Raw genomic sequence first — 23220 nt, forward strand, 5'->3', positions numbered from 1 at the left:
ATAGTAGCTCTTTTTTTAAAAAAAATTTATTTATTTATTTGTGGCTGCATTGGGTCTTGCTCTACGTGGGCTTTTCTCTAGTTGCGGTGAGCGGCGGCTACCCTTCGTTGCGGTGTGCGGGCTTATTGCGGTGGCTTCTCTTGTTGTGGAGCACGGGCTCTAGGCGCGCGGGCTTCAGTAGTTGTGGCTCGCGGGCTCTAGAGCGCAGGCTTAGTAGTTGTGGCGCACAGGCTTAGTTGCTCCGTGGCATGTGGGATCTTCCCTGACCAGGGCTTGAACCTGTGTCCCCTGCGTTGGCAGGCGGATTTTTAACCACTGCACCAGCAGGGAAGCCCCCATGTGGTAGTTCTATTTTTAATTTTCTGAGGAAACTTCATACTGTCTTCCGTAGCAGATGCACCATTTTACAATGCCACCAATAGTGTACAAGGGTTCCAATATCCTTGCTAACACTTGTTTCACTGGTGTTTTTTGATAATAGCCATCCTAATGGCTGTGTGATATCTTATTGGTTTTTTTTAATTGACGTATAGTTGAATTCCAATGTTGCATTAATTACTGCTGTACAGCAAAGTGACTCATTTATACATATATACACATTCTTGTTCATATTCTTTTCCATTATGGTTTATTACAGGATATGCAATATATTCAATAGTTCTCTGTGCTATACAGTAGGACCTTATCCTACTGTTGTTTATGCGTTCTATATATACCAGTTTGCATCTACTAATCCCATACTTTTCCACTCCTACCCTCTCCCACCCCTCGGCAACCACCAATCTATTCTCTATGTCCCTGACTTTGTTTCTGTTTTGTAGGTGGGTTCATTTGTGTCATATTTTAGATTCTGCATATAAGTGATATCATATGGTATTTGTCTTTGTCTTTCTTACTTCATTTAGCATGATAATTGCAAGTTGCATCCATGTTGCTGCAAATGGCAGTATTTCATTCTTTTTTATGGCTGAGTAGTATTCCATTGTATATATGTACCACATCTTCTTTATCCATTCATCTGCCAATGGACATTTAGGTTGTTTCCATGTCTTAGCTATTGTGAATAGTGCTGCTATGAACATAGAGGTACATGTATCTTTTTTTTTCTTTTGTATAAAACACAGTCCCTACCATTTATTTATTTATTTTTATAAATTTACTTATTTTATTTTATTTATTTTTGGCTACTTTGGGTCTTTGTTGCTGCGTGCGGGCTTTCTCTAGTTGCAGTGAGAGGGGGCTACTCTTCATTGTGGTACACGGGCTTCTTATTGCAGTGGCTTCCCTTGTTGCAGAGCACAGGCTCTAGGCACGTGGGCTTCAGTAGTTGTGGCTCGCGGGCTCTAGAGCACAGGGTTAGTAGTTGTGGCACACAGGCTTCGTTGCTCCACTGCATGTGGGATCTTCCCGGACCAGGGATCAAACCCGTGTCCCCTGCATTGGCAGGCGGATTCTTAACCACTGCACCACCAAGGAAGTCCCACATGTATCTTTTTAAATTATAGTTTTGTCTGGATATATGCCCAGGAGTGGGATTGCTGGATCATATGGTAATTCTATTTTTAGTTTTCTGAGGAATCTCCATACTGTTTTCCACAGTGGCTGCACCAACTTAAATTCCCACCAACAGTGTAGGGGTGTTCCCTTTTCTCCACACCCTCTCCAGCGTTCGTTATTTGTAGACTTTTTTTTTGTAGACTTTTTAATGATGGCCATTCTGACTGGTATGAGGTGGTACCTCATTGTAGTTTTTTGCTTTGTTTTGTTTTTTAAATTAATTAATTTATTTTTGGCTGTGTTGGGTCTTTGTTGCTGCGCGCGGGCTTTCTCTAGTTGCGGCGAGTGGGGGGCTACTCTTCTTGCGGTGCACAGACTTCTCATTGCGGTGGCTTCTCTTGTTGTGCAGCACGGGCTCTAGGCACACGGGCCTCAGTAGTTGCGGCATGTGGGCTCAGTAGTTGTGGCTCGGGGGCTCTAGAGCACAGACTCAGTAGTTGTGGCGCACGGGCTTAGTTGCTCCATGGCATGTGGGATCCTCCCAGACCAGGGCTCGAACCCGTGTCCCCTGCATTGACAGGCGGATTCTTAACCACTGCGCCACCGGGGAAGCCCCCTTCACTGTAGTTTTGATTTGCATTTCTCTGAGATTAGTGATGTTGAGCATCTTTTCATATGCCAATTGGCCATTTGTACACAGCCTCTTTTTTTTTTACTACGGGGTATTCTAAGGAGCTCTACTGTTCCATCATAGTGATGCCTCCAGGGAGAGTCTTTCATGGCTGCTAGGGCTCTTGAATAATGAATAATAACTCTTCACTGAGTAGTTGTGTCTAGGGCCTAATAACCAAGCTCGAAAAGTGGTGAGCTTTAACTCAAAGCCAAATCGCAAAGCTCTGACTTGGGTCCCCTTTGCGTGTCTGCTGGAGAACAAACGCCTGGGCTTTGTGACTGCTCTTTTTGGTAGGCGCAGAGTTTTTCGGAAATTTGCCCGACTGGGCCACCGTCGCCCCTACGCGGCCTACACAAACATCATTTGACCCCAGGACAGTGGCTGGTGGCACCGTAGGGGTGTGGAGACTTCAGTGTGTCCAAGAGGCTGTGTAGCAGCTCGTGGAGAAGCCCAGCAGGGGCTGGGACAGGGGCTCTCTTCAAACCTCATGTGCCCCCCCAAAAAAATGCTCCAGCTGGCCAGACCCTCCCTTGCCTTTTGTATACTTCCCCCTCCCCCTACCTAAACCCTGACAGTGGCCCCTTGGCAGCTCAGGAATGTCAAGTAGTCCCTCTCTCTTTCCAAGTAGCCTGAGGGGCCTCGCTGCCCTGATGGGGGTTTGGAGACAATGGAATCCCAAGTTTCCCCAGGGCCCCTGACTCCAGGAAAGTTGCCAGCTCCACTGGTTTGAAGCCCAGAGAGGCTATGGAAGTCCCTAAGGCCTGCAGAGAAATGTGGGAAGCTGCTGGTTGGGCTCTGGGGAGGAGACATAGTTCCGGCTTTTAGCCACTCAACTCCAGGTGGCAGGAGGGTTCAGCCATCTCTCTCCCCCTGTTGGGATGAAGTAGCTGGAGGCAATGGCCTGGCCCTGAGCCCTGTCCTTGCTTTACCTTCAAGGGGATCCTATGAGGGCCTTCATCTGCCTCATCTCTCTGGGGGCAGCTGGGGCAAGTGAAGGTTCTAACCCACTTAATTCCCCGCTACCTCACATGAGCTGACACCAGGCTCGGGCCCAGGGAACGGGTCAGGTGTCAGCAACTGACCACTGATGGCTGCTGAAGACAGGGTGAGGGCCACGCCTCCTCCATCCTTGTGCCCATGTGTGAACGTGGTGGGGGCAGGGGCATCTGCCGTCACCTCCAGCCTTAGCTGCCAACCACATTCCTCTATCCCCACACATGCTCAGGGACGGGGCTCGAGGATGCCTCAGTGGAGAGGGCTCAGGCCGCCTATGGCTGTGCTGGCGACAAGGCCTTCCTGGTTGTCCTGGCAACAGAATACAGGTGCTCCTGGTACCAAGGAGAGCCCACACGACCCCTCAAGCCCTTCTTTGGATCCTGCCCAACCTGTCCCACAAACGTTAGTGACAATGATTTCCTACAAAGTGTTAAACGAAAATAAAATTTTAGCACATCAGAGAACTGTACTTAGGGTTCTCAAAGTGTGTTCCCCCAACCAGGACATCCGCATCACCACATCAGCATCACCTGGGAACTTGTTAAAGCACGATTCTCTGCCCCCAAAGCAGACCTGCTGAGTCCCACTCCGGGGATGAGCCCAGCAGTCAGTGTCTTGACAGGCCCTCTGATGATTCTGACGTGCACTCAAGTTTGACACTTCCTGCCCTGTAGCATAACCTTAGCCTGATTTCATTCGCTGTTAGGTGTGAATTCTTAACTTTTAGGAACACGTACCTTTGTCTCAAAAAAAACTACAGACCGTAGGGGAGCAACCTACACTCTCAGAAGGAATTTAAGTAAAAAGTAGGCAAGGGTACCGTACCGAGCAAGCCAGCCAGTAGAGCAACCACATCCGGTGAATGACAGCACCCCACTCCCCACTCTGGCGCCCCTGCTCCCCTTCTGCCCCAATGGCCATCCCAAGGCATCACCGACCCTGCAGCTCCAAAGGCAGGAAGCCCACCGACTTCCATAGATGGGCGGGGCGGGGGGAGGGCGGTCAGGCCAGTAACCTCAGCCCCGATAGAGGGGCCTCGCTGAGCCGATTCTGGGGACCCATGGTTTGAGAGCTGTTTATGGTCACCCCTAGGTAGTGTCCCCACCTCTGAGCGCTCAGGGTTTAACGTTCTAGGACGCGCGGCGGGATGCCCATTCTTCGCAGACTCTTGTTCTGGGCCCCACTGGGCGCGGACCGGACCCCCGAGGGCGCGGCGGACGCCGGCTGTGGGCTTTCCGTCCCTCCGGCCCCGCCCCGCCCCCGCACTGCGGAGCGCAAAGCCCGGCTGCGGACGGTGCCCCCCGCAGGCCAGGGTGTTGTGGCCGCGGAGCCTCGCGGGCGGGGCGCGCCAGCCTCGACACGGCCCTCCCCGCCAGCCCCGCCAGAGCGCGGCGCAGCCAATGGGGGCCAAGGCGCTGCGCCGGGATTGGGGCGGGTACGGGGCGGCGGCAGGGGCCGGGGTGCGGGGAGGGCGAGGCGAGCGCTGTCAGCGCGATTATAAGGGAGTGAAAAGTTGCCGGCAGACAGCCCGGCGCACGCTCGTACGGCGGCCGCAGCGGCAGGGCGGGGCCGCGGAGCAGCGGGTGGTGGCGGAGGAGGTCTTTGAACGCGGCCTCGCTCCTCAAGAGGTCTCGTTCGGCGAGGTCCCGGCTTCGCGAGGACTTTTGCACGCAGCCATGGGCGGCGTCGGGGAGCCCGGAGGGGGACCTGCGCAGCTGGGGGCGACGCTGCCCACCTTCCGCTGGGAGCAGATCCGCCCGCACAACCTGCCAGGCGACAAGTGGCTGGTCATCGAGCGTCGCGTCTACGACATCAGCCGCTGGGCACAGCGGCACCCGGGGGGCAGCCGCCTCATCGGCCACCACGGCGCCGAGGACGCCACGGTAAGGCCACCCACCGCTGGCGGGGTAGAGCCCAGCGCTCGCTGGGGCCTGCTCGTGGGCACCGTGCCCTGCTCCACCGGCGGGGCCTTAGCATCCTTCTTACTCTCGCTGACCTTTGACCTCCCGGCCGGGGACCCAGAGTTGGGATCTACTAGCCGGGGCCTGATGTGGAGTAGGGAGACCACATCAGCATGGAGGACCCATACCCCCGGCAGTGGACCAGGGCTGGTCTGGAGCAGATCTGTGCGGGGAGGAAGGGGCTCTCAGAGGTGGGTGTGTCATGGCAGAAAGCACTGGCCCTTGGTGAGGGGGCTCCCTGATGCTCTGAGGTTCCTCCTCTCAGTGCTGGCTCTCCCAGACCAGGCTCTTCATGCCGAGCGCTTGCTGGATGCCAGAGGTAGGGCGGGTTCCCCAGGGGCTGGCAAGGATGTGCCTGCCATCAGAGGCTGGAGGCTGGGCAGCAAAGCTTGAGTGAGGCCTAGAGGTCTGTGGCTCCCCAGAGCTGCTGTAAATGGCTCTGAGGAGCCGTGACTCACCTCTCGTGGGCTAACAGCTGCATGGGGGAGAATTTCGCTAGTCAGGCTGGGTGGGCCTCTTTGGGAAGCACATTCACCCCAGGAACAGGCTGGCCCCTGTGGACCCCAGCTTCCCCTTTGCAGCCATGTTCAGACATGTTCTGGTCAAGGAGGAATGTGGCCTGTCCAGTGGGACCATCTGGCAGAGCAGCATCAGGATGAGAGTCCTCACCAGCCCCTTTTCCCACAGTCCCCCAGCTGGACAATAGGACCTGGGGCCGTGACGCTCTGTCCTTGACCATCCAGAATTCTAGGCTGGTCCCACTGGGTACCAGGAAGGTCTTCAAGATTCCAGGGGATGAATCCCTGACTGGCGGAACTTCAGATAACAAAAGCGATTGTGTCCCGTCGCAGGAGGGTCAGTGCCCCTGTTGCCAGAAACATCTGCTCTCTGCCCACTGCCTTCTCCCGTGGCTTGCGCAACCTTCCTGGGACTCTTTTAGGGGGAAACGTGTCTCTTCCTCACTTCCCCAGGAAACTGAGAGGTTAGGGTCAGAAACCTCCTGAAACCCTAGAAGCTGACCGGGAAAGCCTTGTGGGTAGTGCCGGACGGCCCGGCGGTGGCCACGGCGTTGGAGCTGACTGTGGGCCAGGGAGTGCGTGACCGTGTTAGGCCTGTCCACGTGCGAACGAGGCATGTGTTTGTGCGCGTGGTTATACATGTGTGTGTCGCTGCCAGGGCGTGGGGGGCGTGAGGTGCCACAGCCCCTCCCCCCTCAGCCTGGCTGAGCCCTGGCCACCCCTCCAGGATGCTGGGGGCAGCTACTCTGGCCTTTTTTCAACCTCTGACCTGTCGGACGGGATGGAGGTTGGCAAGAGGAAGACGATGGAGAATATTTACGAATCGTTTTTTCCCGCTTGGTGCCCAGGTCTGTGCTGGGGGCCCTCCCGTGTGGGAACCCCATTTAGCTCTAGACCCTGAGACCGGCCCCCCCGTGACAGGTTTCTCACTGATTCATCACCAGTAAGGTCTGTTTTCCCATTTCCATTAAAACACTCTGTCCGTTCCCTGGGGCCAGGTCCCGGCTCTGCCATTGGAGGCTCTGAGGGACCTGGAGCCAGGCATATCATTCCTCTGAACCTCAGTTTCCTCATCTGTAAAGTGGGGACAGCTGGGCCAGACAGTGAGCCGGCGGAGGGCGGGACTGTGCCTTCTCAGCTCCGTGGCCCCAGAGCTGCTATATAGTTGTTCCTGGTCAGTTTACGCTGCCAGCTGAGAAGGGGGAGTGTGCCCTGCAGACTGTAGAGTGCAGTGGACAGCCACGGCATAGCCACGTCTTTGCTGGGTGACCTTGTCTGGTTCGTTCATGGCTGTAACAGGACATGATGTTAGGCCATCTCTTAGCTTCCCCGAGGCCCCAAACCCTGGGCTGGAGTTGCCAGAAATGCCTGGTCTGTTCAGGCCAAAGGGGTTGTGAGGAGGCTGGGGTGGGGGGACCCCAGTCTTTGTCTGTGGTGGGCCCACAGGGCAGAGCAGGGATCAGATCACCCCAGTGCCCTGTGTGGTCCAGCCCAGACCCCAGGCACGCCATCCCCGGCCCTGGAACACAGGTGGGGGTGGGGCAGCCATCTTGCCGGGCTCTGTTCCCGCAGCCACCTTTTAGCAGCCCCTGCTGCCCATCAGCTGTTCTCCTGTTCACGCCACAAAAGCCTTCCTGCCAGGAAATGCCCAGAGTTCCTGCGCCGTGAAGTCAGTCTGTGGCCATCCTGGGATACAAAGCCGGGTACCCTGGGGAGAGTGCTCTGGGCCTTGGGCCAGGTTTGTCTAAGAGTCACAGGCGGCCTGAGACTAGTGGAGCCAGCCATGGAGGGGTGAGGCCCAGCCGCTGCTGATCGTGAGTTTACCAGGCCTGGGTGCCGAGCACCTACTGTGTGCCGGGCTCTGAATTCAGTGCTTGATTTATAGATACTCCCTCTCTGAATCCTCATGATACCTCTATGGGACAGTTACTGTTACTGCTATTTCCATTTTAAAGATGAGAAAACAGACTCAGAGAGGCAAAGTGACTTGAAATTAAATGATGGGTCTGGGATTTGAATCCACAGGCCATGCTCTTAACCACCCGCTTCACTGCCACTTAGCTGTTTATTTCATTCATTCATTCATTCTTCAATTATCAAATCATTAAATCCAACAGCAGATATGCAACGAGCATATCCTATGTGCCAAACCCTGTTCTAACCTCTGAAGATACAGCTGTGAACAAAAAAATGTGCTAGGAGGGACTTCCCTGGGAGTCCAGTGGTTAGGACTCCGCTTTTCCGCTGCAGGGGTCACGGGTTTGATCCCTGGTCGGGGAACTAAGAACCCACGTGCTGCGCAAAAAAAAAAAAAAAAAAATCTGCTAGGAGGATGTTCCTTGGCAGAGGGACCAGCTAGGGCAAAGGCTCGGAGGTGGGACTCCGTGCATTTAAGGAACAGCAAGGCTATCAGCTCTCAGCGTGGCTGGAGCACAGCAGTGAGCAGAAGTGCAGGCAGTGTGGTCCAGAGGTAGCAGGGGAAGCAGGACTTTTGTTTTATTCTAAGGAGAGCTTGAAGGGCAGAGCAGGGAAGCCAGGGGAATCTGATATACATTTAAACAGATCCCTAATGAGGAGGGGGAAGGCAGAGCCTCCTAGGAGAAGGGGGAGGCATTAAGAGAAGAGATGGTGGGGACCTGCCCTCCCCAGGGGAGGCCGCTTGGAAGAGGTGGCCATTCACCTGGGCCCTGGCGTGCAGGTACGTCCAGGGCAGGGGGCAGGTGATGCTGTGGGCTCAGGCACACCAACAGGAACCATTAGGATTTAGCTCAGTGTGGTCTCGAGAAAACAAGCTTCAGAGGTAGTCCTAGCGTTAGCCCACTTTGCAGATGAGGAGACTGAGGTTGAATATGGGTGATTTGAAGGGACCTTCTTGGAACCCTCAAAGGGCAGGGCCTTTGTCCATGGGCTTGGAGGGTGGGGTTTGTATCTGGGAGATCTGGGCAGATCTGAGGCTGTGGAGCGAGGGTGGGGCCGGAGACAGGGGCTGGCCAGGAGCTCAGACAACCTGGCTCCAGAGCTGAGGAAGCCATACTCTGCTTCCTCTTACCACGCCAGCGGCCTCGAGAGCTGCCTAAGGGCCACTCCCCGTGAAGTGTGACCTCTCTGGGCTCTGTGGGTGTTTTCTGCAATGTCCCCACCCACCCAGGCCCCTGGTGGGGCAAGAGGGGGATGGCAGTGCCCTGGGGGAGGCGTCGGATCATATGGTGCTGGGCAGGAACTTGGGGAGCAGGGGTGGGGATGCTAGTATCCTAAGCACGCCGGCAGTCCTTCTGCATTTCCTCCCAAGGATGCCCAAGTGGCAGCCATGGGTTTCTCAGGAAACAGCAGCGGGAAAGAGCCAGAGCTCAGTGGTGGAGAGAGGACCCGGGGCCAGAGGGCCTGGCCACTTCAGGCCACCGCGGGGTCAGTGACACCTGTGAGGCCAAGGGTACTGGATGGAGGAACCCCACCACCACCACCACACCTGTCACCAGGGACACCAGGGGTGCTGGGGGGACAGGGGCAACTTCCTGAGGACATCCGTCCTTGAGCTGGGCTCTGCTGCTCCAGCGGGAGTTGATGCTCATGTTCAGGGCTGTGTGCCCTTTGGCCTCAGTTTCCTCATCTATAAGATGGGGATACTGATAGTGCCTCCCCATTGGCCTCCTGTGAGGAGACCCAGGGAGAGGATGGGAGGGAGCATCTGACCTGGGCGTGAGATCCTGCTTTATCTTCCCACCCAGGAGAGGGAGGGAGGAAGAAATTCCTGGGTGTGTCCACTCTCCCATCCTCACAACCCCCTGCTGCCTCCTGAGCTGAGGTTAAGAGGAGCAGACCCAGACCACCTGAGCCCCCAGCAGCCCTGCTTCCTTCCCTGCTCTACCCCCTTCCTGATCTGGAACATTCCAGATTCTTTGGAGAAGTCACCAGAAATGCTCCCCGCCCCTACCTTATCTCTGGGGTGGAAGGAGGCTGCCAGCCCCTCCTGTTTCCTAGCCCCAGGCTGGCCAGGACAGTGACCAGCAGGGCGCACCTCCACCCTCCTGCCTCAGGCCTGCGGGCCTGAATCTCACGGGACACCAGGCCCCTTCTAAGTGCTCTGCCTGCACTGACTCAGTCCTCCCAGCAGCTCCACGAGATGGGTATTTGTGGTTCCTGATTTACTGAAAAAATATAGGATGGAGAGGGGGTGCGACCTTGTCTGTGGCTCCAGGGCTCAGCTCCTAAGTGGCAGCTCAGATTCCATCCCCTGCAGGCTGGCTCCTGAGTCTCCCCACTCCCACCCTTAACCAGCTGCTACCTGGAGTTCAAGGCGGGGCTGGGGGCAGGGCAGGAGCCACTCTGAGGCTTCCAGGGACTGAAGCAAGGCTGGGTGGGAGCTCTGTCCTGGGAGAGCAGGGACGTCACAGAAGATAGAGCTGGATTCGAATCCCAGCTCTGCCACTACAAACTCTGACCTGGGCAGGCCAGAGCCTCTGTTCCCTCACGGGCAGAATGGTTCAGATGCCTGGCTTGTGAGCTCCTTGCCCACTTACGCACACCTGCCATCCTGCCCCAGCTCCGTGCAGGGCTCTGAGGCCACCCCTGTGAACAAGGGCCTGTCCCTGTCAACCGCAGCTTATGTTTAGAGACATCGTTTGAATTCTAAAAGTTTCACCCAACTCTGTTCCAAGAACCCGTGAGAGGCCTCAGTTGCCATCCCCGTGGGGGAGGGTCACAAAGTTTGCACCTATGTCCCTGGGAGGACGTTTCCAGGTGCATCAGGGGTGGGGCCTCCTGCAGTACACTGAAACTTGGTCAGTGCAGCCCCAGAAGCACCAGGACCACCGTCCCGACCCCCACAGCCCGGTCTCCGAGCAGCCAGCTCCTTGGCTCCCCGGGATGGTGACCAGCCTCGTGACGAGGGCCCCTTCCCTCCACCTAGGAGACCCACTGCCTCCCCTCTGACCAGGAGTGGCCACCCTGGGGCTACTGCCGAGTGGCCACAAGCACAGTTTTACGGTCAGACCAAGTTCTGGTCCAACCTCCATCAAATGGAGCTGTGTGACCTTGGGTAAGTGGCTCAACCTCTCTGAGTCTTCTGCCCAGCTCCTGAATCCTTAAACAGAGGCCAAAGAGGACTGAGTCACATGGCCCCAGCCAATGTTCCAGGAAAAGCTGTTTGCTGAGGTTTTGGTCTGCGGCCAGGGACCCACCTTGTTGGTACTCAGACTGCAAGAAGCGTAGGCTCAGCAGTGCCCACCCAGCCCCAGGAGCCCGAGCTGCTATCCGAGGACCTGGCACAGCCCCGCGCTTTCCCACCCACCAGCGGAAGGCTTGTCCACCAGCTCTGGGATGTCCCTGCCCGGACCTGAGGGGGCGCACAACTTCCCTCCTCAGTGCAAAGGACGTGCCTGGCTGGGGGTCCCTCGGGCAAGCCTGGCTCTGTCCTCCTTCAGGGCATTTCCAGGCCTGGCTTGGGTGAATCAGGACCAAGGGAAAGGAGTTGGGGAGGGAGAGCTGCTCCCGCAGCTCCTCAGCATGGCCCTGGAGCATCTGAGGTCGGCCGGGCGCTGGGGCGGCCCCAGAACAGACACAGAGGTCGTGAGAGCGCGGGGCTGGGAGAGAGGGAAGCCTGGGGCCGGGGCCACCGCACACACATCTGCTCTGTGAGTCTGTGTGCGTGCCAGGCCGTGTCTGTCTGGGTGTTCTTGTGGCCTTGCCTGTGCGCGTATTCCCAAGCGTGTCTGGGAGCCTTAGCGGGTCGGTGGTGGTGTCTGCATGCGTGGAGGCGCACCCTTAAGGCACTGCACTTCCGTGACACGTGTGCACCTCTGGTGTCACGCTCTTTGTAGCATGCCGTGTGCCTCTGTGTGCCACCAGGGCGGTTTCAAAGAAAACGAGAGGTAATCAGAGTCAGCGCTCGCTCAGCCTTAAAAAGGAAGGAAATTCTGACATGCCACACATGGATGAACCTTGAAGACGTGATGCTAAGTGACAGGTCCGTCACAAAAGGACAAATACTGTATGATTCCTCTTCTACGAGTCAATTCTTCTTTTTTCGGCTGCACCTCGAAGCAGGTGGGATCTTAGTTCCCTGACCAGGGGTGGAACCCGTGCCCGCTGCAGTGGAAGCGCGGAGTCTTAACCACTGGACCGCCAGGGAAGTTTCTGTGAGTCAATTCGTAGAGACAGAAAGCAGCACGGTGGTTTCCAGAGGCCGGGGGGAGGTGGAAATGGTGAGCTAGGGTCTCATGGGGACAGAGTTTCAACTGGGGAAGATGAAAAAGGTTTGGAGATGCATGGCGGTGATGGTTGCCCAACAGTGTGAGTACACTTAATGCCACTGAACTGTACACTTCAAAATGGTGACGATGGTCAATTTTATGTGTGTTTGACTATAAAGAAAAAGAAAAAAACCTTAGTGCTCTATAGTCCAGAGCCCGAAAGGCCCTGGGGGCGCGCCCCTTTGATGTTCCCCTGGATTTGCCTAGTTCCAGGCAGGAGAACAGACTCGCTCAAGGTCACAGTAAGCGGGGTCAACCAACCACAAGAGCAATCTTCCTCTTAGCTCCCCAGCCAGTGCCGCTCCTGCGGCTCCCCAGTAGGCCAGCGCCCGGGCAGCTTCCTGTGGGGCCAGCTTCCCCTCCCCCCCCCCCCAGGGGCGCTGCCCCATCAAGGCTCTTCCGTTGTGAGGGTGAGGTCTGTACCTATACAACCCCTTCCCCTATTATGAGCTCCGCGGAGGGGCCCCAAGTCAGCCTTCCCAAGGGCCTAGGTTATCCCAGAAGCTACATCCTCTGAGCCCCCAGGTCCTCAGACTGCCCTGCGCCAGTAAGAGAGCAGGCAGCAAGAAAGGGGACCCCTCGGGTGAATCCTGCAGGGGTGGCCTTCAGGTGGGAGCTGGAGGGGCCTGAGGTGCTTCTGTCCCCGGGGATGGGACGGTGTGGGATGTCCTGAAGTGAGTACAGGGGCCCTGCTGTTTTAACACCCACCAGGCACTGCTAGGCTCACTAGCAGCCAGCAGTCACCTTCCCCGGCCCAAGGGGACCCGCCACTACTCCAGGTGTTGCTTCCACAGTTCAGGCTGCTGGCCGGCTGGGGGTTGGCTCTCTCAGAGAGAGTCTCCGAAAGTGCAAAGATAAAAATGGGTTGAAGAGCTGTGAACAGCAATGAGCCAGTGACACCAGGGCTAGATCAGGAAGACTGAGTGAGTCCCAAGCGTGAAGTTCAAGTTTACTCACACTTCAGAACTGCCCGGTGCTAGAGGTCGGGGTCACTTCCTGACCGGTCCCTTTCCACAGCCCTTTATCTTTCCTGGGGTCGCTCTCTTCCTCCAACCCCTTCTCCCGCTCTGCACCCTGCCCCCATGACAGAGAATCACAGGAATGTTAGATTGTTTATTTAACTTACTGTTTAAAAAACTTATATTTTCCACTCCTGCTTTTAAAATCAAGCGAGTTTAACTGTTTGAGCATCTTCGGGCTGTGTGGTCCTCGACTGATTTTTTTTTTTCTCCCGGTGGCCCAGTGGTCGTCAATTGCAAGTTCCCTCACCCACGTTTTACCCACTGCTTGTGTGTGTGAAAGGTGATTAATCTGATGTTTGTGACCCAGTAGAAAAGCATATGATTTCAAGAAAGCTTTCCAGTGATCTTTTTGGAAAAGTCAAACCCTTTCAGGAAAGGAATCAGAGTCTTCCAGGGAGAACTTTCTGTAAATCCTGATTTATTTTTTTAAATTAATTAATTAATTTATTTATTTTTGGCTGCATTGGGTCTTCATTGCTGCGCCCGGGCTTTCTCTAGTCGCGGCGAGCGGGGGCTACTCTTCGTTGCGGTGCGCGGGCTTCTCATCGCCGTGGCTCCTCTTGTGGCGGAGCACAGGCTCTAGGCATGCGGGCTTCAGTAGTTGTGGCGCACGGGCTTAGTTGCTCCGTGGCACGTGGGGTCTTCCCGGACAAGGGCTCGAACCTGTGTCCCCTGCATTGGCAGGCGGATTCTTAACCACTGCGCCACCAGGGAAGTCCCAATCCAGACTTTTAAAAAATACATTTATTTATTTATTTATTATTGTGGCCGCGCCGGGTCTTAGTTGCAGCACGCGGGCTCTTAGTTGCGCCATGCGTGTGGGATATAGTTCCTCCAACCAGGGATCGATCCCGGGCCCCCTGCATTGGGAGCACAGAGTCTTACCCACTGGACCACCAGGGAAGTCCCCTGTTAGTCCAGATTTTAAAATACCCGACCAAATTTGGGGAAGGGCCCCATGGCGGCGTGAAACAGCTGGATCCTGGCAGGCGAGGGGTGTCTGTTGGGGCACCCAAGGTCTGGGGAGGACCAGGGAGGGCTCACAGGCAAGGCTGACCCGTGTGGTCCTATTTCTGTGACGGCTGAAACACCAGGGGACTGCCTGCCTGCCTGCCTGTCCGTCTGTCTGCTCTGCCCTTGCATCAACAGCCCTTCCACTTTGTCTCTGCCTGCTGCCTCTGGGTGCTACTCCAGCCGTCTGTCTGTCCACCTGACTGTCTGCTCTCCTTCAGGATGCCTTCCACGCCTTCCACCAGGACCTCAATTTTGTGCGCAAGTTCCTGCAGCCCCTGCTGATTGGAGAGCTGGCCCCGGAGGAGCCCAGCCAGGATGGACCCCAGAATGTGAGAAGGGCCCTGGTGGAGGCTAAGCCCCCAGTGGGGGGGCTGGAGGGGATGGAAGGCGTTGCCAGTGGCAGCTTCATTGGAAATATCCCAAGGGGCCCTGGGGCCAAGGCTGTCTCTGCCATCCCTTCCTGGGCAGACAGTTGTAGGCAGAGCTGTAGGGACACCCGCACCAGCGTTTGCCGGGCGACCCCAGGCAAGCCCCTTCCCTGCTCTGGGCTCTGCAGCCCCATCTACGATGAGGATTTTGATGAGCTGCACTCTCGGGGTTTTCCCTGCTTCTCAGGTACCCCACACCTTTTGTGGGTGGCGGAGGAGCCTTTGCCGCCAGCCAGCAACCCAGCTCACACCCCAGGCTGGGCACTCTGGTCCCTCCGTCCCCTTCGGCCACAGACCCACGGGTCCTGACACTGGGAGGAGTGGCTGTTGGGGGGGTTCCGGGGACGCCTGGGGCCTCCCTCGCTTCCTCGGCTGACCAGCCGTGCCGCCGTGGCAGGCCCAGCTGATCGAGGATTTCCGAGCCCTGCGCCAGGCGGTCGAGGACATGAAGCTGTTTGAGGCCAAGCCCACGTTCTTCGCTTTCCTGCTGGGCCACATCCTGGCCATGGAGATGCTCGCCTGGCTCGTCATCTACCTCCTTGGCCCCGGCTGGGTGCCCAGCACCCTGGCCGCCCTCATCCTGGCCGTCTCCCAGGTGACCCCAGCACTGTCTTGCAGACACCTAAACTGACCAACAGACACAGGGCCTGGCACACACGGACACTCGGGACATACTTGCTGAATGAATGAATGAATGAATGCCCAGTCCCATAAGTGTGTATCTGTGGGTCAAGCTACAGTTTCAATATGTGAAGGAAGCTCTTTACTTAATAAGCCCAGAGGGAGCCCACGGCTGGGAGCTGGACGGCTGCCGCCCACAGCTCCATGACACACCCGCAGCCCCTGGACCTCCCGAGGAAACTGGCCTACTAGGCTCTAGAGTGGAGTGCCAGCTTTGGGGGTGCCCTGCGAGCTGGGAGGGCTGGCCGGGGCCCAGGCGGCTCCCTGCCTCGGCTCCTGACCCTGCATCTCCCCAGGCCCAGAGCTGGTGTCTGCAGCACGATCTGGGCCACACCTCCATCTTCAGGAAGTCCCGGTGGAACCACGTGGCCCAGCAGTTTGTGATGGGGCAGCTGAAGGTGAGGCTGGGGGCAGGTGGTGGGCAGCCAGGGGCTTAGTGGGGGGGCCACACTGGGTCTGCGCAAGTGTGTGGTTGCCATGGAGAGGGGGGCGCGGCCTGGCCCCACTCCTGAGAGCCCCCTCCCCTGCAGGGCTTCTCTGCCCACTGGTGGAACTTCCGCCACTTCCAGCACCACGCCAAGCCCAACATCTTCCACAAGGACCCGGATGTGACCGTGGCGCCCGTCTTCCTTCTGGGGGAGTCGTCTGTCGAGGTGCATGGGGGACACGCTCGGGCTGGGCCTGCAGCAGAGGGGAACTGGTAGTCCCTGAACCCCCTGCTGTGGCCCAGCCCCTGACCCAGCCCCCGACTGTAGCTCCAGGCTGAGCCCCTGCTCTGGTGGTACCCCTTCCCCCTTTCCCAGTTGGCTAGAATCCAAAGTTGCCTTGGCCCCTGGGCCCCAGCCGGCCCCCTGACCCTGCCTGGGACAAGGAGGGCCTGGAGAGCCACCCTCCCCAACGGCTGCCTGTCCCCACAGTACGGCAAGAAGAAGCGCAGATACTTACCCTACAACCACCAGCACCTGTACTTCTTCCTGAGTGAGTGTCCGCTTGTCCCCCTGGGGGTGGGAGCCATGCCGGGGCCTGCACGGTCCACCTGACGCTTCCAGCCCCCTCAGCACGGCACCTCCAGGTCTCTCCCGGCCTCTCTCTGGTCGCCCTAGCCTGCAGCCCATGCCGACTTCCATCGCCAGGCCTTTGCCCCAGCCCTTCCCTCTGCCCGGGGTACCTTCCGGCAGAAGGGAGCAACCACAGTCTTGCCTGGAGCTTTCAGAGTTCTTTCCTACCCTCACCACAGGGCGAGCCAGAGCTCTAGGGCAATCGTTGGGGCAACAAGGTGAGGATTAAAGGGCGCGGATGTATAAGGCTGGGGCCGACCTGCTGAAGAGGCACAGGAGGTGGCGGGGCGAGGACCAGCCTGGAGAGGCTCAGACACGGAGGGAATGAGTGAGGACCGGGCCTTGTGGGTGACGCGGGCTCGTCCCAGCAGGATGGGACCAGCGCCAAGTGCCGCTGGCCTTCCTGGGGGAGCAGAGCCCCGCCCCCAGCCCTGTGCCCCGCCCCACCCCTGAGCCCTCTCACGCCCCTCCTTGCAGTCGGCCCGCCGCTGCTCACCCTGGTGAACTTCGAGGTGGAAAACCTGGCGTACATGCTGGTGTGCATGCAGTGGATGGTGAGTGGGGGCCCCGCTCGGGTCCCCTGGGCGTACAGCTGTGGTGGCAGGAGGTGGGGCGTCAGGGGGCAGCCCCTCTCAACCAGCGCAAACAGGTGTGCCTGTGATGGTGCGGTAGGCGTGTGCACCCGCGCAGGGGGCGTGAGTGTGTGCCTGTGTGTGGTTGCAGGGGGAGAGGGGCGTGTGCACGGGGCGTGCTGTGGGTCTCTCACGGTGGGGTGTCCTCCCTGGGGCTAGGGATCCACTGGGCCCCTTCTGCCAGGCATTTGTCTTCCCGGGCAAGGCTTCCCTCAGCCCGCACCCCTGCACAGCACCTTCACCTCCGTGGTCAGCCCCCTGAGGCTGGCAGGGCAGGGATCCTACCCACTTACCTGGCTGAGACACCCAGGCCCAGAGAGGGGCGGTGACGTGCCGTCCAGGGTGACCCAGCTCCCCTTCCCGGCTGCCTCGAGGCCTCTGCCCTCCTCCTCCCTCCTCTACAGGACTTGCTCTGGGCCGCCAGCTTCTACGCCCGCTTCCTCTTTTCCTACATTCCCTTCTACGGTGTTCCTGGGGCGCTGTTCCTCTTTGTGGCTGTCAGGTATGGCCAGGTTTGGCATGGCGGGGTGTGGGGAGCTCACACACGGGCGGCAGGGGCCCCTGACCTCAGCCCTCCACGTCGCCATCTGCAGAACGGGGACAGTACTGTCTCCCTGGGCTGTCGAGTGGCAAGATCCTGGGGGTGGCAGGCCTCAGGGAAGCGGCCACGGGGGTGTCCCCCGTCTTGAGTAGGGCAACTCTGGCAGCCTGGCAATGGCCCCTGCACCACTCAGCTGCTTTAAACACTAGCGGGGAGGGCTTGCCGCAATCCCGTAGCACAGATGGGGAAGCCGAGGCCCAGGTCTGCGTGGTCAGCTGGACGCGGGGTAGCGCCTGGGCCTCCCCTGACAGGGTCCTGGAGAGCCACTGGTTCGTGTGGATCACCCAGATGAACCATATCCCCAAGGAGATCGGCCACGAGAAGCACCGGGACTGGGCCAGCTCTCAGGTGGGCAGCAGAGGCGGGGTCCCAGCGGAGAGGCAGGGGGGCGCTGACGGGGCTGCCACGGGGTCGGGCTCCGTGCCAGCCCCCTCACGTGTGCCCCGCCCGCTCCTGGCAGCTGGCGGCCACCTGCAACGTGGAGCCCTCTGTCTTCCTTGACTGGTTCAGCGGACACCTCAACTTCCAGATTGAGCACCAGTGAGCGCGGGCCCCGGGGGCCCACGGGGGTGGGAGTGAGGCCTGAGCCTCTCTGTCCAGTCTTCCCCCAGGGAGGCCGAGACGTGAGCCCTGGATTTCCTGGAGGGCCTGGGAGAGGTGGTGAGCGGGGCCCGGGGGGCGATGGGTGGGTGGGGGTGCCAGCACACGCTCTCCCCGCCCCCAGCCTCTTCCCCACGATGCCGAGGCACAACTACCGCAGGGTGGCCCCGCTGGTCAAGGCCCTGTGCGCCAAGCATGGCCTCAGCTACGAGGTGAAGCCCTTCCTCACCGCCCTGGTGGACATCATCGGGTAAGGGTTCTTTGCTCACGGTGGCTCCCTGGGGGCCCCTGCCCACCCTGGGCCTGGTCAGCCCCGTCCTGAGCACCCACCTGGCTCTCTGAGCTCACGTGGGCTCCTTTGTAGAAGCTGGCATCCAAGGCCTTTCCGATCAGCCTTTCTGCCCTCAGCCCGTGACCTCCCTTCCCAGTGTCCGCCCACGTAGCCAGGGTTTAGGGAGCACTTCCCATAGGCCCAGGCCCTGTCCTTGGTGCTACAGACACATCAGTGAGCAAAACAGGCTGACATCCCTGCCTTCCTGGAGCTGACATCTGAGCGGGGGAAACAGAAAAAAGGCAGTTAAAATAAGTAAATTACAGAAAATGTGAGAAGGGGAGAAGTGCTTCGGCAAAAAACAAAACAAAAGCACAAAACCTGAGGGTGGGGGCAGGAGAGGGACTGGGTGGTGCAGGCAGGGTTGCAATTTTTAGTGGGGTGGCACGGTGGGTGGTATTAAGAAGGCAATGTGTGAGCAAGACAGGGAGGAGGGGAGAGGGCTGGCCATGGAGAAATCTAGGGGAAGCAGATTTGGGGCAAAGGAATAGCCGTGCAAAGGCCCTGAGGCAGGAGTGTGCTAGGTGAGTGGGAGAGTCGCTGAGTGGAGGAGGGGCACGATTTTGGAAAGATGCTCTGGCTGTGGGAAGGTACTGATGGGGCAGAAAGAACAGAGTGGGGGTTCCTGCAGCTGTCCAGGGATGACATGGCTTGGCCCTGATGGTAGCCTTGGCCGTGGGGAACAGAGGCCGGATTCTCAGCCAGAGCTCTTCCACCTCTGTGCCTTAGCACATGCTGTTCCCTCTACTTGGATGCCCTTCCTTCTATACTGGTGTTGGAACACCTACTTCTCCTTTTTTTCTTTTTTTTTAATTAATTAATTAATTTTTGGCTGTGTTGGGTCTTCGTTGCTGCGTGTGGGCTTCCTGTAGTTGCGGCGAGCGGGGGCTACTCTTCGTTGCAGTGCGCGGGCTTCTCACTGTGGTGGCTTCTATTGTTGCGATCACGGGCTCTAGGTGCGCGGTCTTTAGTAGTCATGGCTTGCGGGCTCTGGAGTGCCGGCTCAGTAGCTATGGCGCGCTGGCTTAGTTGCTCGCGGCACGTGGGATCTTCCTGGACCAGGGCTCAAACGCGTGTCTCCTGCACTGGCAGGTGGATTCTTAACCGCTGCGCCACCAGACCCGCCTACTTCTTCATGGCCCTTCCCAGCCCAATCCTTGGGGCCACTGCCACTTGGCATGGCCCCTTTAGGACACCTGGCATAGGGTTTCCTAGCAAGTTCTTGATGTTTCTGGTTCCTCTGCCTGATGTCAGGCTCCTGGTGGGCAGATCCCAAGCCTTAGTGGGGCTCAGCAGGAGGAAGCAACAGAGAGAGCTGGGTGAAGGAGAGACAGGCCCACCCTGGTTCCTGCCTGGACTTGGCCTTGGCTGCCCCCCTCCCGACTCAAGGTCTAGGTCCCGCTCCAGTTAATGAGCATGTAGCCTCCTCTCCCAATCCTCCCCTCCAGCCCCACCCAGCTGCCTGCCCCAGGGGACAGGGACTCACCGGGGAACGGGGACATCTCTACTCACACTCCTCATCGTGGGGGGAAGGGGTTAATATTTGCACTTGAGTCCCTTACCTCTTCCTGCCCCCCGCCTTCCAGGTCCCTGAAGAAGTCTGGCAACATGTGGCTGGAAGCCTACCTCCACCAGTGAAGGCAGCGGCACCCAGGGCCCCAGCGCCACCCAGCCACCCAGCCGGGCTCCCCCACCTGCCCCCACCTTGCCCTGCCTCAGCCTGAGGACCCTGCCCGCCGTCCTGGGCCCCCTCCCCGCCTGCTCCACGCCCCTCAGGCCATGGCTCTAGACCCCACGGGACCAGGGCTGGGGGCACGGTATATAAAACCACACGGTGAGCATGGCATGTTTTCCTAGCGCAAAAATTTAGGGAAAAAGGTTATTTTTATATAAAAACAAACCCAGATATATTACGGAGTAGAGTATTGAATTCGCATGAATTTTGGAGCTGGAGTTCAGATCCTTCAGCCATCAGGGTCTTGGTGGGGCGAGGGGGTAGTGGTGGGTGGTGGCTTTCCGAGTTGCGCTCCGCTCTGGGTCAGGGAGCTGGCATCTGCCTTGGGCTCAGGTCACCTGAGGGCCTGGTTCCTTCCTGTTCTTCACCCACTCACCAGCAACCTTGGCAGATCACGCTGGGCTCCCCTCACTTTACTCCTTTGCACAGTGGGACAGGGGCTGGCAGCAGATGGGGCCTCAGGGCTGAGCGCCATGTCTGCAGGCGCCCCTGGGGGGCGCAAGAGGCACCCCTGTCCTGGATCTGCACTGGTTTCTTGCAGCCTCAGCCTCAGCGCTGAGGGGCCTCAGAGGACCACGGGCAGTGGGTCCCCTGCTGATCTCCAACCCACACTTGGCATCACACCTGTGGAGGTGCAGCTGACCATGCTCAGTGACCTCAGGAGGTGATCCCGGATCCCCCCAGTGCCTGCCTGGGGCCAGGTGCTTGCCTGCAGTGAACCATTCAGGCGGGACCCCTGGGAAGGGGCTGTTTCCGTCCCTAGAGTCTGAGAGCACAGCGCTGTCCTTCACTAATAAGCCTTGGGCTCCTCATCTGGAAGATGGGTGTGGTTGGCCTGGGCCTGTGGTGTTTGGACACTTCTGGGGAGGGATTTGAGTTGCCTCTTGGGGCTTCCTGAAGGTGGGAAGAAGGGCTTCCTCCGCTCCCAGTACACACACACTTCGGCAGCTCCAAGCTGAGCAGAAGGTTTCATTTGAAGAAATGTCAGCAGCTTAAAAAACAAAAAAATTGAAATGCTGAGCTAGAATTTCTCTGAGGGACTTTCTGGAGTGGGAGCCGCCATCTCCCCACCAGCTGCAGGATTGCTCCCCACTCTGTCTGGGCTCCCATGGCCCCAGACTGGGTTCCCTACAGGAGGTGGAAGAGGTGCAGGTACCGCAATTCTTGTCCAGTCTTTCCAGGGACCACCCAGCCCCACCCTGACCCCCTCCACGCAGCTTCCACCCCCTCTTCTCTGGAATCAGGCAGCCAAGGGAAAGACCTGCCTCTGCCTGGACTCTGGGCTGTGACCTTGGGGAAGTTATGCAATCTCTTTGAGTAATAGCATGACCTCCTAGGGTGATGGAAGATCAAAGGGATGCTTTGGAAAAAAAAAAAAGGGATGCTATGTAGGGCTCTTTGCTTAGGGGCTCCAGCAATAGGGCTTAGACTTTATTTTTAAAATGTTCTGCACAGAGTCCATGGCCCTGGGGCCATCACCTGCTCTCACCTGAGAAAAGCACTTGGCTGCCTGTTTTGTCCTTGAAAGGTACTTCCTGCCCTCAGAGCAAATCCTTGTGTGTAGGGCAAGTCCCACTTCCAGGGCCCCTGCACAGGCTGTTCTCTTTGTGGGAGTCCCTCTTCCTGTGGTCACCTGCTGACTCCTGGTGCCTTGTGGGCCCTGGGATGGCAATCCCCCTGGGCAGATGGTCAGTGCCTTTCCTGCAGTGACTCTGATGCCCTTATCAGGGAAATGCTAACACACTAGACTCAGGGACAGCGGGTGCCCACCCAGCGGGAACGCTGAGCCTGCAACGCCCCCCAGAGGTACCTGGAGTATCTGCACCAATGTGGGGCAGGCCGAGCTCCGTGCTGCCCCTGGTGGTGGCTGAGGGCAGTGGGCCCTCACAACTGCAAATGGGTAGTTGCCTAGTAACTTGCTGAAAAGACCATTGGGAAGGCCCTCTGGCCTCAGTTAGCCACCCCACTCCCTATTGCCTGAAATCCTTCACTGGGGGGTCATCTTTGCCCTTGTCCCTCTCTGTCCCCCATGCTGGAACCCCTGAGGACAAGTCAACCACCCCTCTCCCTAGTTGAGTTCCCCCTTCTATGTCTATAGGTTTCTTATGCAGTCACGGGGCCTGGGCTGGGTCTGTACAAGGAGGGAGGGAAGGGCCTTGGCGGAAACTCTAAGAAAGGCCGTGGCCCTGCTTTACAGTCTGCAGTCTTGGGCCCAGAGAAGCAAAACTCCTTAGGGAAGCCATGCCTTTTGCCCCCTTCAATCAACCAGCATTTAACCAGAGTCTTCTGTGAGTTGGCCTGGGCAGATGGGGGAAAAGGAGATTCACAAGACCCAGCCCCTGCCTGTAACGTTGGGAGCAGCTGGTAGGTTATGTGACTGGACAGGTGGTGGGTCTTTCCCGCCCCACCCCTCCCCCACACACGTCCCGGAGCACCTGGCTGCCTCCATCTCCTTGGCCCTTTCCAAGCCCCTGGTACCTGTCACTAGTCCTCCTGGATACTTGCTCTTAAACCAGATAATTTGGAAGAAAGACCCAAATGCCTTCAAAACTCAAAGAAATGTATTTATAATAGCAGAGGACAGTAGAGACATGATCTTTAAGTCCTAGCCTGCTAGGTGTTCTCTTGTTCTGTTTATGCACGGGCTAGTAGTTCCAGACCTGCCTGGGCCCTGCCTTCCCCCTCCAGGCCTCGGTTTCTTCATAGATGGTGTAGGTACCCTACTGGATCCACAGCTAATCATTTCCATCTCAGACTCAGACCAGGGGTGAGCAGCTGCGTTCTGTCCAGAGGGGCACACCTCTCCAGGGACGGCGTGGCTGGGACAGCTGAGGAGTCCCCGAGGCACTGTGTCACACAAGCAGTAGCCTGTCACTCCTGAGGGCCGTCTGTGCCCAGTCTAGGTGGCTGCCACCTCCGCCCTGCCCCTCCCACCAAAGGCCTCCTCTCTCCTCCCAGTGGGCCAAGAGGGTCTGAGTGTCCCACTGGACGCCTGAGGAACTTGTCAAGCCAGTGACCACCTCTGGGGCTCCAGGTCCACAGGCTGCTCTGCCAGCCCCTCCTCTGGGCCCGGTGCCCAGCACATGTCCACGCCACCCACAAAGCTGATAGCCTTATCAGGGTAGCCACCTGCCATGGGTGAGCTCTTATCCCCTCCACAGGGACTAACTCCCTGCGTGTCTCCACCCCGTCCACCCAGCCGCTGGGCCTCTCAGGAGCAGTCTG

General features: G+C 58.1%; 1 protein-coding gene across 1 annotated transcript; it reads left to right on the forward strand.

Annotated features, from left to right (window-relative positions):
• Window positions 1–4621: 4621 nt before the first annotated feature.
• FADS3 (fatty acid desaturase 3) lies at window positions 4622–20189 on the forward strand. Its single transcript, XM_030833955.3, has 12 exons — window positions 4622–5049; window positions 14148–14258; window positions 14755–14952; window positions 15335–15436; window positions 15569–15691; window positions 15956–16016; window positions 16574–16650; window positions 17133–17230; window positions 17581–17677; window positions 17790–17869; window positions 18054–18179; window positions 19847–20189. Exons 1-12 carry the CDS (start codon window positions 4843–4845, stop codon window positions 19896–19898), a joined length of 1332 nt encoding a protein of 443 aa, XP_030689815.1. The 5' UTR covers window positions 4622–4842; the 3' UTR covers window positions 19899–20189.
• Window positions 20190–23220: the final 3031 nt, after the last annotated feature.

Source organism: Globicephala melas, chromosome 8 (assembly GCF_963455315.2).
Source record: "Globicephala melas chromosome 8, mGloMel1.2, whole genome shotgun sequence".
Classification (NCBI taxonomy): domain Eukaryota; kingdom Metazoa; phylum Chordata; class Mammalia; order Artiodactyla; family Delphinidae; genus Globicephala; species Globicephala melas.

Coding starts and splice junctions, on each gene's coding strand:
- FADS3 (XM_030833955.3), top strand. CDS start 4,843: ATGGGCGGCGTCGGGGAGCCCGGAGGGGGACCTGCGCAGCTGGGGGCG. Junction 15,692..15,955: donor TGGGGGAGTCGTCTGTCGAG/GTGCATGGGGGA, acceptor CTGTCCCCACAG/TACGGCAAGAAGAAGCGCAG. Junction 16,651..17,132: donor TGGTGTGCATGCAGTGGATG/GTGAGTGGGGGC, acceptor CCTCCTCTACAG/GACTTGCTCTGGGCCGCCAG.